Below are 20,952 nucleotides of genomic sequence, written 5' to 3' on the forward strand. Positions count from 1 at the left end.
TTACAGAAGTGTTCTGCAAAACTACCGTTTTATAGCTTTAACATCCATCTGTTGTAGAATCTTAGAACATATTCCAAGCTCAAACACAATGAGCTATCTTAAACAGAATAACAGCCAGAGTGGATTGCAAAAACATTAGTCATGTGAAGTCAAACTTGCACTTTTCTCATTTGACATCCTGAGAGCCGTGAGTCAAGGTAATCAGATGGATGCCATATTTCTTTACTTTTGTAAAGCATTTGAAGTAGTACCACACCAACATTTATTAACAAAAGCATTGGGTACCAAATTTTGTGACTGGATTGAGAATTTCACAATAGAGAGGACATTGCATGTTGTCATGGCTGGAGAATCATTGGCAGATGTAGTGCTGAGTTTAGGTGTGCCTCAGGGAAGTGTGATGAGACCTTTACTGTTCACATTCTATATAATGACTGGGCAATCAGTATTAATAGCAACCTCAGATTTTTTGCAAGAGATGCAGTTATTTATAATCAAGTCAGTCTGAAAAAAGCTACATAAATATCATTAATATTTTAAAGTGATGCAAAGATTAGCAACTTGCTTTAAATCTTCAGAAATGTGAAACTGTGCACTTTACAAAATGCAAAAATGGAGTATCCTCTGACTACAGTATCAGAGAGTCATATCGTACAATTACCGAGTATAAAAGTATGAAGGGATGTGAAATAGAAAGGTTGCATAGCCTCAGTCATAGGTAAACCAGGCAGCAGATGTCGGTTCATTGGCAGGGTACTGGGCAAATGCAGTGAGTCAATAAAGGAGACTGTATATGAAATACTTAGACTACTTAGAATACTTCTCACATTAGAATATTGCTCAAGTGCTTGGGACCCATACCAAACAGGACTAACGGGGCATATTGGATATATACAGGGTGTTTCAAAAATGACCGGTATATTTGAAACGGCAATACAAACTAAACGAGCAGCGATAGAAATACACCGTTTGTTGCAATATGCTAGGGACAACAGTACATTTTCAGGCAGACAAACTTTCGAAATTACAGTAGTTACAGTTGTCAACAACAGATGGCGCTGCGGTCTGGGAAACTCTATAGTACGATATTTTCCACATATCCACCATGCATAGCAATAATATGGCATAGTCTCTGAATGAAATTACCCGAAACCTTTGACAACGTGTCTGGCGGAATGGCTTCACCTGCAGATGAGATGTACTGCTTCAGCTGTTCAATTGTTTCTGGATTCTGGCGGTACACCTGGTCTTTCACGTGTCCCCACAGAAAGAAGTCACAGGGGTTCATGTCTGGCGAATAGGGAGGCCAATCCACGCCGCCTCCTGTATGTTTCGGATAGCCCAAAGCAATCACACGATCATCGAAATATTCATTCAGGAAATGAAAGACGTCGGCCGTGCGATGTGGCCGGGCACCATCTTGCATAAACCACGAGGTGTTCGCAGTGTCGTCTAAGGCAGTTTGTACCGCCACAAATTCATGAAGAATGTCCAGATAGCGTGATGCAGTAATCGTTTCGGATCTGAAAAATGGGCCAATGATTCCTTTGGAAGAAATGGCGGCCCAGACCAGTACTTTTTGAGGATGCAGGGATGATGGGACTGCAACATGGGGCTTTTTGGTTCCCCGTATGCGCCAGTTCTGTTTATTGACGAAGCCGTCCAGGTAAAAATAAGCTTCGTCAGTAAACCAAATGCTGCCCACATGCATATTGCCGTCATCAATCCTGTGCACTATATCGTTAGCGAATGTCTCTCGTGCAGCAATGGTAGCGGCGCTGAGGGGTTGCCGCGTTTGAATTTTGTATGGATAGAGGTGTAAACTCTGGCGCATGAGACGATACGTGGACGTTGGCGTCATTTGGACCGCAGCTGCAACACGGCGAACGGAAACCCGAGGCCGCTGTTGGATCACCTGCTGCACTAGCTGCGCGTTGCCCTCTGTGGTTGCCGTACGCGGTCGCCCTACCTTTCCAGCACGTTCATCCATCACGTTCCCAGTCCATTGAAATTTTTCAAACAGATCCTTTATTGTATCGCTTTTCGGTCCTTTGGTTACATTAAACCTCGTTGAAAACTTCGTCTTGTTGCAACAACACTGTGTTCTAGGTGGTGGAATTCCAACACCAGAAAAATCCTCTGTTCTAAGGAATAAACCATGTTGTCCACAGCACACTTGCACGTTGTGAACAGCACACGCTTACAGCAGAAAGACGACGTACAGAATGGCGCACCCACAGACTGCGTTGTCTTCTATATCTTTCACATCGCTTGCAGTGCCATCTGTTGTTGAAAATTGTAACTACTGTAATTTCGAAAGTTTGTCCGCCTGAAAATGTTCTGTTGTCCCAAGCATATTGCAACAAACGGTGTATTTCTATTGCTGCTCGTTTAGTTTTTATTGCTGTTTAAAATATACCGGTCATTTTTGAAACACCCTGTACAAAGAAGAACAGCACCAGTGGTCATTGGTTTGTTTAATCAGTGGGATTGCATCACAAGTATACTGAAAAACCTGAACTGACAGACATTTGAAGATAGATGCCAGCTATTTGCAAGCGCCAATTTTCAGAATTTCAAAAAACAGTATCAATGAGGAATATAGGAATATACTACAACCCCAAATGTATCACTCCCATAGGCACTTCGAACTCAAGCTTAGACTAATTATAGTCTGCACAGAGGTTTTTTTAACTAATTGCTTGTCTGTAATGCATATGTGACTAGAATGAGAAAACACTAGAATATGGTGCAATGGTAAGTACCCTTCGCCATTCAATTCACAGTGATTTGCGGAGTGCAGATATAGAGGAACTAAATTTGCAATATTAGTCTCTTTCATTCTAAGAAATAGTGCATTGTTACAGGATGTGAGCAACAGAGCGGTTTCTATGACACAAGAAGCATGCCGTTACTTATCCTCGGAAGGTGCTATTGGCCCATGTGCTGTTCTGGGTATGCGGCTGCAAGCTCTATCTGATCTTCTAGCAGCACACGTAGAACTACCTCACGTATGGATTGGTCCAGCTGCATTTAGCACCACTAGAACCAGTGAAACCTTACGATTTGGCATGCTTGAAATCCAAGAACACTGGGAAACATTCCTTGACAGAAAAGATCATGCTACTGAGGTAAGTAATTCATTTCACTAACGTGAAATAAGAGGTGTGAGCAGGGAGGGTGGGAGTACTTTTGGGAGGGAGGGGGTGGAATAAGGAGTGAAAAATATTTGCATTAAATATATTCCTCAGAAAATGTTTTGATAAAGCAGGTGATTCAGAATCTATTATTGCAAAAGTAAATGCACCATGTGCAAGTTGAATAAATTTTACAAGTTAACAGGCAGTACCAGGCAGTACCTCTAATTGTCAAGAAAAGTCATTTTGTCTCAAATTACGAGAAGGAAAGGACTACTATGAAAACTGTCTTTTTTTAGTTGTTTTTTGCATGCTTTTATTATGACTTGTGATCTCTTCTTAGATGTGAAAAGTAGAATACTTTCTGAGCACTGACTGAGCAACATGGTCTGTATGTGAATGCTTCTGGTAAGAAGCTACTTGCACCGCTAATTTCCAGAAGCATCCAGTCTGACCAAAGAACTGTCCATCATATACCAATATTAATATACACTTCTGTAAAAAACAGTACACCCTTTTAGAGGTTTCCAATTAATTCAAGGTGTATTGTTGCAACAGTGCATAAGGAGTACATGAATGCATTACATTTAGAGATCAATAAAATAAGTGGTTCTGAGATACCAGATATCGAGCCATGCTGAAACACTAATATTAGTATATGGCATAGCCTCTACAGGTGGAAATGCAGGTGCTGACTTTGGCATCCAGTCATTTGTACAGACGGCAAACGCTTCCTGGGATATGTTGTGCCATACCTTCTTGACCTGTTCATGTAGTTCTGTAAGAGTTGTTGGTTGACTAGTTGCACAAGTCACTTCTCATCACAGTAATTCCTATATGTGCTCAATTGGAGACAAGTCCAGAGATCGTGCTGGCAATGGAAGCTGCTGTATGTCTTGAGCCTCAGGTGTGCCCAGTGTCTTTTGCGTTAATGCAGTCTATGGGATAGTATTCTCCAGATGTATGTCGTACTTGCAAATGACTATCACTTGCATGCAGCCAAAATCTGCCTTGATTCATTGCTGAAGACTATTGCATGCATTTCTATCTCCCAAGTGGTCCTCTGATAGCATCAGTTTGAGCCATGCACATCGATGCTGTGGCATGAATAGAAGATGGGCTAGTGGTGTGTGATCCTATAGCCCCACTGCTAATAATCAGTTTGCTACAGTTCGTTTTGACACGTGTGGGCTTACAAGCCCTCTTATCTTTGTTGTGGTAGCTGTATGGTCTACCACTGGTGTCCTTACAATACAACAATCCTGGTGGGTGTCTGTGTTATTTGGATGTCCGAACCTTGTCTTTGGATGTGAGAATGTTCACGTGACCACCAATATCAGCGTCATTGCACAAGTGACACAGCATGTTCAACTTATGTGACAGTTGCCTGAAAGAACCACCCCGCCACTCAGAAGACCACTGTTTTACCCCTTTCAAGTGCATGAGTGCATCTGTGTGGCATGGTTGCCTGCTTGCCTCACACATTCATACTACACTGAGCCTTTTGGCTGTGACCATTCCCTGAAAGGGCAGACACAAATGGCACTCTGGTAGCTATGCCACCATGCTATCTGCTGGCAGACAACATTGAAACCTTTATCAGTACATCTACTACCCCAAAGCGGCATATACCATCATCGGATCAAAATTGATGTTGTCTTTCCAGGTGTACTATTTTTTTTTTTCTCTGGCAATGTAGTTACAGTTGAAACACCTAATAGTAAAACATAATGCCACAGCTCGGATATTGCCATGGATATTAAAGAAAATACATTTACATTCATCAGCTTGAAAAAAATGAACTTTCCATATCCATAACGGATAATGAAAAGATTGGTGGAATTGAGCAGGCAGATACAAACTAATATTGCACTATTGTAGAACTAATAGGAAGAAATGAAGAGTGACTATACTTGCAATAAATAAGTTAAAAAAATTCCAGGCCTTGTAGATTAATTACTGTTGTATTGAACAGCTTTTTGAATGCTGTTCTGCAATAGTGGATCTGAAAACATACAAGCTTACAGTGCTAACACTTTCAAGACCACAAACAGAAAGTATCTTAAACTTCATAAAGCAGCATGAAATAGTTTTAATAAGGTTATGCAAACTTAACTGGAGAATTATTGTTTTTGAAGACATTAATGTTGAGTTTGTGTCAAATAGTACTGATCTGCAGTACCTAGCATTATTGTTGTCAGGTCTTGGATTCTTTTCTGCAGTAAAATCCCCTAAAATTTGTTATAGTAAAAATTTTATTGTAATAATTATTAATATAGCAGCTTTTGTCAGATATAAGATGTATTGTCTCAATAAACCATGCAGTGCCATGGAAAGATCTCTTCTATCAATCTTGGTGATAAAATTGTTCATTGGCTATTGACACTTTGGAATAAAAACTGTAAATTATTATAAAGGTCATAATACAGTTAAAGTCATGATCCTGGTAAGTTGTGCATATGCTATGTTCAGTTAGTGACAACTTACAATATCCACTGTGTTTATTAGGTGCGATAAAATATAATACAAACATGTGATTAAAATTGCAGTTTCTTTGTTAAGGAGATAATGATTGTTTTCAGTGTATTGATGCAGTTAAGACTACATTCAAGTTGCATATGCTTGGTGAGAGCCAGACAGACCTGTCAAATGAAGATATAATGATCCTTGATATGGGCCGTGCTCTGTATAAGCTTCATTTCCAGCTGAGACTTTTGATTGAAGCTTCCCATAAGATGGTTACTGTTCTGACCACAGCTGCAAAAAGCAATCAGGTATTTGAGATACAACTAATTGTTATTGTTATTATTATTATTATTATTATTATTATTATTATTACTACTACTACTACTACTACTACTACTACTACTGCTGCTGCTGCTACTAAATGAAGAATATGAGCAGATACACATCTCTGATATAATATTTGTAACACCTTCCCCATCATCTTTGTCTCCAGGCCCTGATTGAGTCCCGTTCAGATTCTATACTGTATTTGCATCTGAGTTAGTCCATCCTCTAACTGTAATTTGTTGTAGATCCCTCAAACAAAAAACTGTGTGCAGTTCTTGGAAAAAGTACAGGTCACATCTGTTTACAAGAAGGGTAGTAGAAGTGATCCACAGAACTACCATCCAAAGTCCTTAACATCAATTTATTGTAGAATTTTAGAACTTATTCTGAGCTCAAACATAATGAACTATCTTGAATAGAATGACGACCTCAATAGCAACCAGCATGGATTGTAAAAACATTGATCATGTGAAACCCATCTCACACTTTTCTCATGTGATACACTGAAACCTTTGGATCAAGACATTCTGGTAGATGTTGATTTCTGAAAAGCTTTTGAATCGGTACCACACTACATTCATAGTCAAAAGTACAATCATATGAGATCATCATCATCATCATCATCATCTTGGACACTTTCCAGCCTCTGGCTGGGTCTGTATGGAACATAGGCCCCTCCATCATCTTCTGTCTTGGCACCATCTCTCTGTCTTCGCCTTGGTCCAGTCTTCTCCTTTCTTCTGGATGCATTCCACTACTCCTTTCAGCCATCTGTCTCTTGGTCTTCCTCTTGGTCTCTTTCCTTCCAGTTTCATCTCATGTATCCTCCTGGGTATCCTTTTCTCCTCTATTCTCTTAACGTGTCCATACCATCTCAGCCTTGATTTCTCTGTCTCCCCCTGTAATGGTTCCACCTTCATTAACTCTCTGATCCTCTCATTTCTTAACCTGTCTATCTTTGTCACCCCAATACTGTTTCTCAAGAATCTCATCTCACTAGCTTGTACTTTGCTTTTCTCTCTTCCTTTCATAACCCATGTTTCTGATGCATATGTCAGGATTGAGACATAGTGCATATAACCTTTTCACTGATTGTAAGTATATCCTTGCTCCATATCAGGCTTCTGACACTCTTCCAAAATGCTTCTGCTTTTCTCCCCCACTTGTTCATTTCTCTGTCGGTTTTCCATCTTCCTGTATCAGGCTTCCTAGGCACTTGAAACTCACCACTCTCTTCAATCATTCCCCACCAATTGTTATTCCAGTTGTTCCCCTGTCCTTCTTTCTTGTTGTGATAATCATCTCACTTTCTTATACTAAATTTCATCCCATATTCTTGTACTGTTATCCCCCAAATCATCAGATAATCTGCAAACACCATAGCTTTCATCTTTCTTTCACTAATTACTTGTGCTACTGTACTCATTATATAATCCATCACTACAATGAAGAGTAATGGTGAAAGTGCACTTCCCTGTCTCAAGCCACTCTTCTGTTCAATCCACGCTGATCTCTCTCTCTTCTCCCACTTTCACATAGCTCACACTTCCATGGTACATTTCCCTTGAGGTATCAAGAGAAATTTGTGACTGGATTGTGGACATTTTGATAGAGAGGAGACAGCATGTTATCTTGGATGGAAATTCGTCTTCAGATGAAGTAACTTTGGGTGTGTCCCAGAGAAGTGTGTTGGGTCCCTTGCTGTTCATGCTGTATATTAATGACCTTGCAGACAATATTAACAGTTAAATCAGGTGTTTTGCAGATGATGCAGTTATCTATAATGAATCTGAAAGAAGCTGCATGAATATTCAGTCAGAACTTGACAAGATTTCAAAGTGATGTAGAGATTGAAAACTTCCTCTGTATATTGAGAAATGTAAAATTTTGCTCTTCACAAAATGAAAAAAAAGAAAAAGCATAGTATCCTATGACTATAATATCAGTGAGTCACTGTTGTAATCAGTAAACTCAATCAAATGCCTGGGTGTGACACTTTGTTGGGATATGAAATGGAATGATCATGTAGGTTCAATTGTGAGTAAAGCAGGTGGTACACTTCAGCTTACTGGTAGAACACTGGGGAAGTGCAATCAGTCTACAAAGGAGATTGCTTAGAAATCACTCTTTCAACCAGTTCTAGAATATTTCTGAAGTTTTTGGGACCCTTACCAGATAGAACTAATGGGGGATATTGAATCTATGTCAAGAAGGGCAGCATGAATGAACACAGATTTGTTTGATCCTTGGAAGAGTGTCACGGAAATACTGAAGGAACTGAACTGGAAGATTCTTGAAGATAGATGTAAGCTATCCCAAGAAAGTCTATTAACAAAGATTCAGGAACTCTAATGCTTCAGACAACAAGAAGTGATGTGGAGCTGGTTTGCAAACTTCCCACCTCTCTCCCTTAGGTTGACTTACTTGGTATGCACAGCCGATCTTCTCTGGATAGCCGGCTATGTCGATCTCCAATAAATTCTTCTCAGAAGAATAATACTGATTAAGGGAATTTATCAGACTCACTCTCTCTTTGTGAAATAATGAGGTACTAACAGAATACTTTTCAACAATGGTTGGTATATTTGAATTTTCACAAAGAACAAAATTTACACTTCACATAAACAATTGACCTCTTGTAAGTCACCCATGTCATCTCACATTAGAAACAATTAAGTTACATTTACAGCAGAGTTGCTTGATAATCATGACACTGTTTTACAGGAATCGTACATTTGTCTTGCCTCTAGCAAATTCAAGTTAAAAGTTACTTAAAAGTCTAGTCTCATTTCTTCATTTGCCTTTAACAACCATCACAGTTACTAAAGCAGCAAAGAATAGCACAGGCTCTTCTCTACACATACACTGAAACTCTATGGATCGTACAGCAGGTACCTGTAGGCTGCCGTTCGGCTGCTGCGTCCACATTTTACTCTGACTGTTTTTAGACCTGCACACACAAATATGCAATGTACAGTGGGTCGGATTTGTCTCTCTCACACTTCTATTTAAAATATCATGGGTTCAAGACAGAGGAAGGCCAAGTGGTTCCAGAATTTACGCGTAAATTTTCGAAGCACTACAGAACTGGCTTTAAATGATGCCTCTAGGAATATACTACAACCCCCTATGTGTTGCTCACATAAGGATTGTGAGGATAAGGTTAGAATAATTACAATACACACAGAGGCATTCAAAAAATCATCCATGCTCCATACATCAAGAGCTTGGATGGGAAACAAGTTCTAAGCGAAGAAGGGAAAGCAGAATGGTGGACGTAGTATATAGAGGGTCTATATAAGGGCGATGTTCTAGAGGGCAATATTATAGAAATGGAAGAGGACGTAGATGAAGACGAAGTGGGAGATATGATACTGTATGAAGAATTTGACAGAGCACTAAAAGACCTAAGTCGAAACAAGGCCCCGGTAGTAGGCAATATTCCATTAGAACTACTGATAGCCTTGCGAGAGACCGCCATGACAAAACTCTTCCATCTGGTGAGCAAGGTGTATGAGGCAGGCAAAATACTCTCAGACTTCAAGAAGAATATGATAATTCCAATCCCAAAGAAAGCAAGTGTTGACATGTGTGAAAATTACCAAACTATCAGTTTAATAAGCCATGACTGCAAAATACTAACCAAATTCTTTACAAACAAATGCAAGAACTGGTAGAAGCCCACCTTGGGGAAGATCAGTTTGGATTCTGTAGAAATGTTGGAACATGTGAGGCAATACTGACCCTACAACTTATCTTAGAAGATAGATTAAGGAAAGACAAACCTAAGTTTCTAGCATATGTAGACATAGAGGTAGCTTTTGACAATGTTTACTGGAATAATCTCTTTCAAATTCTTAAGATGGGAAGGGTCAAATGCAGGGCTAGAAAGGCTATTTACAATTTGTACAGAAACCAGGTGGCAGTTACAAGAGTCAAGAGGCATGAAAGGGAAGCAGTGGTTGGGAAGGGAGTGAGACAGGCTTGTAGCCTATCCCTGATGTCATTCAATCTGTATAGTGAGCAAGCAGTAATGGAAACAAAATAAAAATTTGGAGTAGGAATTAAAATCCATGGAGAAGAAATAAAAGCTTTGAGGTTTGCCGATTACATTGTAATTCTGTCAAAGACAGCAAAGGACCTGGAAGAGCAGTTGAACAGAATGGATAGTGTCTTGGAAGGAGGATATAAGATGAACATCAACAAAAGCAAAACGAGGATAATGGAATGTAGTCGAATTAAATGAGGTAATGCTGAGGGAATTAGATTATGAAATAAGACACTTAAAGTATTAGATGAGTTTTGCTGTTTGGGGAGCAAAATAACTGATGATAATGGAAGTAGTGAGGATATAAAATATTGACTGGCAATGGCGAGCAAAGTGTTTCTGAAGGAGAAATTTGTTAACATCGAGTATAGATCTAAATGTCAAGAAGTCTTTTCTGAAAGTATTTGTATGGAAGTGAAACATGTACAATAAATAGTTTAGACAAGAAGAGAATAGAAGCTTTCGAAATGTGGTGCTACAGAAGAATGATGAAGATTAAATGGATAGGTCACGTAACTAATGAGGAGGTACTGAATAGAATTGGTGAGCAGAGGAATTCATGGCACAAATTGACTAGAAGAAGGTACCGGTTGGTGGGAGGTGTTTTGAGGCATCAAGGGATCATGAATTTAGTATTGGAGGGCAGTGTGGGGGGTAAAAATCATAGAGGGAGACCAAGAGATGAATACACTAAGCAAACTTAGAAGGATGTAGATTGCAATAGTTACTTGGAGATAAAGAAGCCTGCACAGGATAGAGTTGCATGGAGAGCTGCATCAGACCAGTCTCTGGACTGAATACCACAACAACAACAACATGAATGGAACAACAAAAACCATGATAACTGGTACAATGGGAAGTACCCTCTGCTATACACCCCTCATGGTGGTTAGTGAAATATACATGTACATGTAGATCTTGGGATCTGACAGTGACATTCTGCATAACCTTCTTCAGTCTTCTTCTCACCTTCCTGAGAAAGGGACTATTAGTTCTGAAAGCTAGGAAGTGCATTGCTTTTACTTTTATATGTGTCTTTTGCCAGTACTACACAATTTGCCCCCTAAACGTAAGCACTGATCAGATATTGTCTCCCATAATTTTATATAGGAATATTAGGATACCTTTATAGAAAAGAGAAGAGCTGAAATGGCAAGCCTGTACTGACCGAAGAAGGGAAAGTTGGAAGGAATATTCAGAGAGTCCCAGAAGAAATAATCAATATTCAGAGATAAGACAGGATTGCTCATTTTAAGCAAAAAGTCTAGTAGATGCGGCTACAAAAAGTATAACTTAAGAGGTAAGAGCACTTGACCAGTAGAAGAGATGTGTTTCACAGTAGTTAAGATGAATAAAAGGACTTTGAAACCATTTTTACCGGACTTTTTTCCTTGTTTTGATCCATACTGCCACCTGTGGAGATATGGAAAGCAAAGAGCTTGCAGTAGACAATATTTGATTTGCAGTACCAAAGACAAAGAAGTGCTCATAGCTCTTAATTTTAGAGCCCATGTTTGCTAGATGTTTTTGCTTCAAATGATTGTTCCTGTTATATTCCTGAATATTGACCGTTCCCCCTTTATAAAAAGCCTGAACAAGAAAAATGAACTCCAGGACTATGTTATACAAAGGGAAAAGAAAGTAAATGTAGGTGATGTGGGAAAGATCATACTACAAGAAAAGTTTGACAGCTAGTGTTGATAGAACTAAGTTGAAACCGGGCCTCTGAAGTAGCTGACATTCTCTCATAATGATTGAAATACACATGGTGTGCAAAATATGAGAGAAGTGCAATGCCTTCAGATTTCAAAAAGACTGTAATTTTTGTAATATAAAAAAAGGCAGGTACTGACAGCTGTGAGCATTACTGAACTATCAGTGTAATAAGCCATTGTTGCAAATATTGGCAAGAATTATTTATATAAGAATGGAAACCTGGTGGAGGCTGATCTCAGTAATAGATCAGTTTGGTTCCCAAGAAAATGTAGGAAAGCCTCAGGCAAATCTGACCCTACAGTGTATCTTACATGATAGGTTGAAGGAGGGCAAACCTGGATTTATAGCATCATTTGTAGATTTAGAGAAAGCTTTTGCTAATGTTGGCTCGACAACATTGTTTGAATTCTGAAGTTAACTCAGATAAAATACAGGGGGCAAAAGATTATCCACGGCTTTTACAAAAATCGGACTGCAGTCATCAGAGACAAAGGATGCAATCTACAGCAGTTGAGAAGGAATTGAGGCAGGGTTGTAGTACATCCTCGATGTTATCCCAACCATGCATTGAACAATCTGTGTAGGAAACCAAGGAGAAATATGGAAGGAGAATTAAAGTTCAGCAAGAAGAAATAAAAACTTTGAGGTTTGCTGATAACATTGTAGTGCCGTCAGAGGTGCCAAAGGAGTTGAATGAGTACCTGAACAGAATGTATATCATCTTGAAAAAAAGTTCTAATATGAACATCAGCAAAAGTGAACCAGTGGTAATGAAATTAAGTCAAATTAATTAAATCACCCAATTATGACAAGAGACATTAAAAGTAGCTGACGAGTTTTGTGTTTGGGCAGCAAAATAACATGATTGCCGATGTAGAGAGGATATAAAATGCAGACTGCACAATAGCAAGAAAAGCATTGCAGAAAACAAGAAATCTGTTAATGGATTCATAATTGAACAGCATTAGTCAATGGATTCATAATTGAACAGCATTAGTCTCTTCACTCATTTCAGACTAAGGAGAGAAACTAACAAGCAACTTAAAACAAAAGCAAAGTGGAATACACAAAGCATTCAGTGACAGCTACAGTGCAATTGTTTGCTGTGGTTGACATTGTCATAAGTGAGGTAACAATAAGGAAGTGGTTGTTGTTGTTGATGTTGTCGTCTTACGTCTGAAGACTGATTTGAGGCAGCTTTCCTTGCTATTCTATCCTGTACATGCCTCTTCATGTCTCTGTAACTACTGTAATCTACATCTGTTTGAACTTACATACCGCATTCCATTCAGATGAATGGAAAAACTAGTAGAAGCCGACCTTGGGAAAGATCAGTTTGGATTCCGTAGAAATATTGGAACATGTGAGGCAATACTGACCCTACGGCTTATCTTAGAAGTTAGATTAAGGAAGGGCAAACGTACATTTCTAGCATTTGTATACTTAGAGAAAGCTTTTGACAATGTTGACTGGAATACTGTCTTTCAAATTCTGAAGATAGCAGGGGTAAAATATAGGGAGCGAAAGGCTATTTACAATTTGTATAGAAACCAAATTGCAGTTATAAGAGTTGAGGGGCATGAAAGGGAAGCAGTGGTTGGGAAGGGAGTGAGGCAGGGTTGTAGCCTCTCCCCGATGTTATTCAATCTGTGTATTGAGCAAGCTGTGAAGGAAACAAAGAAAAATTCGGTGTAGGTATTAAAATCTATGGAGAAGAAATACCTTGAGGTTCGCCGATGACATTGTAATTCTGTCTGAGACAGCAAAGGACTTGGAAGAGCAGTTGAATGGAATGGATGATGTCTTGAAGGGAGGATATAAGATGAACATCAACAAAAGCAAAACGAGGATAATGGAATGTAGTCTAACTAAGTCGGGTGATGTTGAGGGTATTAGATTAGGAAATGAGACGCTTAAAGTAGTAAAGGAGTTTTGCTATTTGGGGAGCAAAATAACTGATGATGGTTGAAGTAGAGAGGATATAAAATGTAGACTGGCAATGGGAAGGAAAGCATTTCTGAAGAAGAGAAATTTGTTAACATCGAGTATTGATTTAAGTGTTTGGAAGTCGTTTCTGAAAGTATTTGTATGGAGTGTAGCCATGTATGGAAGTGAAACATGGACGATAAATAGTTTAGACAAGAAGAGAATAGAAGCTTTCGAAATGTGGTGCTACAGAAGAATGCTGAAGATTAGATGGGTAGATCACATAACTAATGAGGAGGTGTTGAATAGGATTGGGGAGAAGAGAAGTTTGTGGCACAACTTGACTAGAAGACGGGATCGGTTGGTAGGACATGTTCTGAGGCATCAAGGGATCACCAATTTAGTATTGGAGGGCAGCGTGGAGGGTAAAAATCGTAGAGGGAGACCAAGAGATGAATACACTAAGCAGATTCAGAACGATGTAGGTTGCAGTAGGTACTGGGAGATGAAGAAGCTTGCACAGGATAGAGTAGCATGGAGAGCTGCATCAAACCAGTCTCAGGGCTGAAGACCACAACAACAACAACAACAACAACTGCATTCAGGCATTGGTCTCCCTTCACTCTTCTTTCAATTACCAAGCTGAATGTTTATTGATGCTTCAGATAAGTCATATCAGCTGATTCCTTCCTTTAAAAATGTCTTTGCTTTAATGACTTCCATCCCAACTCGCGTATCATATCTGCCACACTCTCTCCCCTATTACGTGATAATACAAAACGAGCTGCCCTTTTTTGTACCCTTTCGATGTCCTCCGTCAATCCCACATGGTAAGGATCCCACACCGCGCAGCAATATTCTAACAGAGGACGAACGAGTGTAGTGTAAGCTGTATCTTTCGTGGACTTGTTGCATCTTCTAAGTGTCCTGCCAATGAAACGCAACCTTTGGCTCACCTAAGCCACAATATTATCTATGTGGTCTTTCCAACTGAAGTTGTTCATAATTTTTACGCCCAGGTACTTAGTTGAATTGACAGCCTTGAGAATTGTACTATTTATCGAGTAATCGAATTCCAACGGATTTCTTTTGGAACTCATGTGGATCACCTCACACTTTTCGTTATTTAGCGTCAACTTCCACCTGCCACACCATACAGCAATCTTTTCTAAATCGCTTTGCAACTGATACTGGTCTTCGGATGACCTTACTAGACGGTAAATTACAGCATCATCTGCGAACAACCTAAGAGAACTGCTCAGATTGTCACCCAGGTCATTTATATAGATCAGGAACAGCAGAGGTCCCAGGACGCTTCCCTGGGGAACACCTGATATCACTTCAGTTTTACTTGATGATTTGGCGTCTATTACTATGAACTGCGACCTTCCTGACAGGAAATCATGAATCCAGTCGCACAACTGAGATGATACCCCATAGGCCCGCAGCTTGATTAGAAGTCGCTTGTGAGGAACGGTGTCAAAAGCTTTTAGAAATACGGAATCAACTGGAGATCCCCTGTCAATAGCGGCCATTAATTCATGTGAATAAAGAGCTAGCTGTGTTGCACAAGAACGATGTTTTCTGAAACCATGCTGATTACGTATCAATAGATCATTCCATTCGAGGTGATTTATAATGTTTGAATACAGTATATGCTCCAAAACCCTACTGCAAACCGACGTCAATGATACAGGTCTGTAGTTCAATGGAATACTCCTACTACCCTTCGTAAACACTGGTGCGACCTGCGCAATTTTCCAATCTGTAGGTACAGATCTATCGGTGAGCGACGGTTGTATATGATTGCTAAGTAGAGAGCTATTGTATCAGCGTAATCAGAAAGGAACCTAATTGGTATACAATCTGGACCTGAAGACTTGCTGGTATCAAGCGATTTGAGTTGCTTTGCAACCCCTAAGGTATCTACTTCTAAGAAACTCGTGCTAGCAGCTGTTCATGTTTCACTCTCACCTTATACTGTTTGTACATTAATTTTCATACTGAACTACAAAATACAGATAATTTTATGTACTGCAATGCATGGTAGTCCAACAGAGTGGAATTGTTGCATTTTACTTTGATTGCTCTGTTGTATTTTGTATGTTTCATTATGTTAAGTTGAAAACAATTTTGTGTCCATTAATGAGACTCTGTACAGCTTTTCAGTATTCATGCTGTCCTTGTCCATCATAGAATGCAATGCACAACATTCAGGTGTTCCCTTGCCAGCATTACAGCTATTCCTAACTGAAGTTTCCTGTTTCACATCTAAATAGTAATCATTTCTATTGTAGCTAAAAAATTTTATGAAGCATGATCATAAAGTGATGTTTTTCTGGTATGCAGAGCTGAATTTGCTACTCAGGGTCATCATTGGTAAGGACTGTCTGCAAATTGCACAACTCATCGTGGACACTCTGATGACTTTTAAAAGTTGGCTTTTGATACCTGCACTATACACAACTGAAAATGAATTTTTGGTGTTACAGTGATCAGAGCATTTAAAAACTTAATAAAAGATCTAACTTGTTGGTTGGTGGGAGAATTAATCAGAGCCACTATCTTAAAGCCCTACCACATTGTTTTTGTTAGAAATCAGAAAGTGCCAACAGTTGCATACAATATCCATACCCTCAGTCTCATACATAAGTGCACTCATCTTCTAGATTGTATGACCTAACATCTTTGTCAGTGCGAGAAAAGTTAATTTCTGGGTAACTCTTTTAAAATGAGCATTGGCGACACACTATGACTATGTAATAGACAGGTGCTCAGGACTGAGTTTCTGAGAAGTACCCCATAATCAGCTCTCCATTCTGAACCTGATGGGCCATCCAGTACTGACTGACTGCTGTATCATCCTCTGCCAGTATTGTCATTCAGACGTGGTATGGACGGGCATGGGGTCAGCACACTGCTCTTCCAACAATTGTCAGTTTCCCAATCCTTCAAGCTGCTACTTCCCATTGCAAGAACGACTGCATCCCTTTTCAGTCCTTTCGTCAAGGAAAAATATCTGACTGGAATTTGCAAAATTGCAGTGGTCTGTTAACTACATTCAGATAATTTATCTGGTATAACACAGTCTGTAAATGTCATACAACCCCATATTCAAGTCCTTCTATAGCACAAAACACTGATCTGATACAGAAGTTGGGCACTTTCAGTCATAACACAATTTTCTTGTAGTTAGTTGTGTTAAATAATGAAATGAAATGTAATGTACATTTTAAGACCTATACCGGCATTAAAATAAGCTCATTTTTTTATTGCTAACACCTATACTATTACATATAACAGTATAAGTCATATTCATTCCAATATTGTCTTATTATTACTGGTAAAATAACAGCCTTGCATAAAAATTAAATAAACTTTTGTTTGTAGTTGCAGGATGTATCAACTGAAGTTTTAGCTATTCGAGCAGGGCTCTTACGTGTCCTTGAGGAGGGCGGTGAGTCAGATCATGGTACACCAACACCAACACCATCTCCTGTACTTGGTTCCAGTAGTGAAGATGCAGAAGCTACACTGCTGGAGCTATTACGCTTAGAGAAGTGGGGTGCTGCTCTTTGCCATGCAAGGCAGTACAGGTAATAACTGACAGTAGTCATATGTTGAATGATTTCCTTTTTAAATTGTATTTGCAGGTGGTTTTACTTTATAAAATATATGGTCCACTTCTGTATTGATAGGAAATGATAGTGGTGTTCTGCTATTTCCATTCTGAATGTAAGTGACTAAGATACAATCTGCTATGTTCAAGAAACAAGCTCACAGTTAGTCCATGAACATGAAAAGTAAGCTCTGAATCCCAGGCTCTCAGGGAGAAAATTTCTTTCTACAAGAGAGAAATGGGAAAGAAAGTAATACACCATGGAAGCTGCGAAATATACATTTATATGTATTTTATTCTTGTTCCTTTACATTTATAATCGCAAAGTCACTGCTAAGAGATAACAATGCCTAACAACAAAAAAGACAACATGTAGGAGAAAATGTACAGCATTTATGTACAGTGCACACACAAACAAAAGAATTTCCTTCTGTGTACATTAATACTCGATTCAAACATTCATTGATTTAACATCATGTAGGATAATCTCCAGGGATGTAGAATGAGTCAATTTGTACACTAATAGATAGAACCAGTCACCGTAGACTACTTCTGTAAACAACAGTAATACAAAATTATGACTAGTGCTCGTGTTCTCATCAGGATTTAATGGGAATTGCTTCTAAATTACTTTATATATATTTATTGTATTAAAGTGAAATTTATTTGAGAAGAATAATGAATTGTGAAAAAAGAACTGCTGGCCACTAATTGTCCTCAGGAAGCAAAATGTGTAGTACTGCCGATAGAGTAATAAAAAAGTAAAGGAGAGATACTTCCTGATATTCTGTCCTGCTCAGCACGGGTAAAAACTGCCACTTGCTCCTGTGGGTACACCAAATCACAAGAATATGAACACATGTTCCTATAAATCCAAAACAGACTGGTTTGACGATGTGCACTAAAAATTTCCGAACATAGCGAAGTTGACGTAGGAACACAACACTTCCGAATTAGTAACCACTCAAGACTGGAAAGAAACTAAGTCAACTTGGTTGTGCAGTGGCATGATACAAACAGTTATCAGGTACAGCAAGGAATGAGTTGCACCGTGAGCCCAGGGCACAGGCTCAGGGGCAGTCACCACTAGGTGGTGCCAAGTGACACACACATCTTGGCGATGGCTCCCATTATGACATTGGGCCATAATCACCACTCACAGCCTTAGTACCTCTGACAAGTCCACATTCATGAAGGTGAATTATCTGAATCACAGTCGGATACAAAACCCCTCCCCCCTTTAATGGCCATATAGGGCTGAAAATGGCCTTACCTAAGCCAACTACATTGAGGATGACGAAAGGGGGAAACCAGAATCCCTGCCAATGACTCGAGTGGCATGTCCTCTACAGCCACAGTGGGAGATGGCACCATCTGCAAGGATTGAGGCCCAGTAATGACCTCTGGGGCACAAGTGAGGAAGTGGCCTTTGCATGTGGCAGGGGTGGTACCTACGGGTTGTCCTCCATTGGCATCTCATCCCAAGAACATGCAAGGTCTTGTGATCATTTAGAGTGGGTGGAACCAGTGGTAGGAACAGGAACCATGCATGGGGAGGTTACCCACTTACATTCACTCCCATTGCTTGTCAGTATCTGCTTCCCGCCAACACCTCGCTCTGGGTTGGTGATGGAAGGAGTAGGCCCAGAGACTGGTGTGGTTTTGCGATTAGTCCACTGGTGTTACTCCATCTATGTCTGAGAAGGGTTAGGGGTGACAGGTCACACTGCGGGCAAAGTTGGTTGTCATGACAGGTCATACTGCTTGCGAAGTGAGAGCTGGGATGATAATATGGCTGGATGCAGAGGCACAGAGCCCACACCACCAAATGCAGGTCAAACTGGGTACTTGGTCAATGCCTGTGCAAAATCATGGCCACGTCCATTGACAGGTGCGGACTGGTACATGACCAGGAAGCTGATGGGTGCATCCCTTGAGTTTGCCAACGTCAAGATTTTTTTCATCTGCGATTTGAAAGTCATGACCAACTGCTCAGTTTTCAAATTGGAAGAGCGTTGATAACATTATGTCTACAGAAGTCTCAAAACACCGAAGCCGTAAATTATGGGTCATTGTTGGAGACCAATATAGCTGGGCCCTCTTCTATAGCAAAGATAGTAGGTAAGGCCCAGACTGTGGTCTCAGACGATGTTGTAGACATCCGCAGTACAAGCGGGAAATTCAAAAGGGCATTAACAGACAACAATCGCACTGCTCCCTAGAAGGGGCTGGTGAAAATATACATGTACTCTTTGTTGTGGCTGGTCAGGGTGTGGCCATGAGTTAAAACATTTTACTTGGCCAACTGATTACGTTCAATGGTGGCATCTATGCCTGGCCAGTACACGTGACATCATGCCATTGCTTTCATTGGGTACATTCTCCAGTGTGCAGTGTGGAGGTATTGAAATATGCAGTGATGGCACGCTGGATGGACAACCTTTCAACATTCTGTGTCATCCGTGGCTACAAAATGTTTTCTTCTGTAACATTAACTCTGCGCCTGAGGGAAAAATAAGTGTGCCATTGTGTGTCCGCATCTTTAGACAAATGTTCAGGCCAGCCGCACCACAGACAACACCCTGTAAAGGAAGAGGCTCTGGTTTGTCTTTGCCAATATTTCGCCTGCTGTAAAGGGAAATTCATCAAGGGTGTGCCACTGGTTCGTGTCCAAGGCAAAACACAGTGTTTGATGTCTGCAAAATCAACATCAGGGCCACGCAGTAAATGAGACAGGGCATTGGCATTAGAGCGCTGTGTGGTAGTTCGGTGTCATAAGTGTAGTTACTACGAAACAGTGCCCACCACTGCAGCCATTGTGCCGTTTTGTCCAGAAGTTTTGTGTGAGCGTCAGACAATGGCAGAGGAGCTTGTGATCCATAATCAGATGAAACTTGGTACCATAGTGGTAGGCATTGAACTTCTGGACACCATAAATTTGCCCAACATCACTTTTTTGATCTATGAATAATTCTACTGTGCTGAGTTGCTGGATGTAAACACAATAGATAGTTCCATGCCATCGGCAAATTTGTGTGACAAGACAGCATCTGTGGCCAGTGTCAACCGTTTACCCAGCTGGAACATTGTCAAACAAGGGTCCAAGCTAAGGCACTTTTTAAGTTGTACGAACATCCATTGACATGCCTCTGACCACACAAACAGAACACTCTTTTTATGTAAATGGGTAAGCAAATGAGAAATATGAAGAGGATTTGGAATGAACGTGTCATAATAATTGACTTTTTTCAGAAAAGACTCCAATTCTTGAAGATTCTTAGGCACTGGTAAATTAATAATGGCAGTCACATGGTCTTGCATGGGTGTAAGCCATCTTTGCTTAATATGTGGCTCAAATACTTGACTCTCAGCTGAGAGGAACTACACATGGCAAGATGACAATGTAGGCCATTGGCTTACAGCTGCTCATACAGCAGTTGTAAATTGCAATTGATGCTTCCGCATGACCCCCTTACTAATAAATTATCCAAATAATTGACACAATTAGGGATGTCCTGGATGAGCTGTTCTAGATACCTCTGAAAAATTACAGGGGCACTAGCGACCCCAAATGGCAGTATGTTATAAGTGTACATCCCAATCACTAGTAACTGTTTTGTAGGCTCATCAACAGGTAACTGAAAATATGCATCAGCGAGATCAACTTTTGAAATATAGTGACTTTCCACCAATTTAACTAACAGTTCCTCTTG

The 20,952-nt window shown here is 40.0% G+C and overlaps 1 protein-coding gene across 1 annotated transcript in view; it reads left to right on the top strand.

Moving 5' to 3' along the window:
* Positions 1 to 20,952, top strand: part of LOC124598646 (protein furry) — a 1,150,963-nt gene that overhangs the window by 1,120,382 nt on the left and 9,629 nt on the right. The window contains exons 49-51 of the mRNA XM_047136016.1: positions 2,868 to 3,131; positions 5,720 to 5,911; positions 17,011 to 17,216. Of these exons, the coding sequence (XP_046991972.1) occupies positions 2,868 to 3,131; positions 5,720 to 5,911; positions 17,011 to 17,216 (662 nt within the window). The remainder of the gene's footprint in view (positions 1 to 2,867; positions 3,132 to 5,719; positions 5,912 to 17,010; positions 17,217 to 20,952) is intronic.

This window comes from Schistocerca americana, chromosome 1 (genome assembly GCF_021461395.2).
Source record: "Schistocerca americana isolate TAMUIC-IGC-003095 chromosome 1, iqSchAmer2.1, whole genome shotgun sequence".
In the NCBI taxonomy this organism is placed as follows: Eukaryota; Metazoa; Arthropoda; class Insecta; order Orthoptera; family Acrididae; genus Schistocerca; species Schistocerca americana.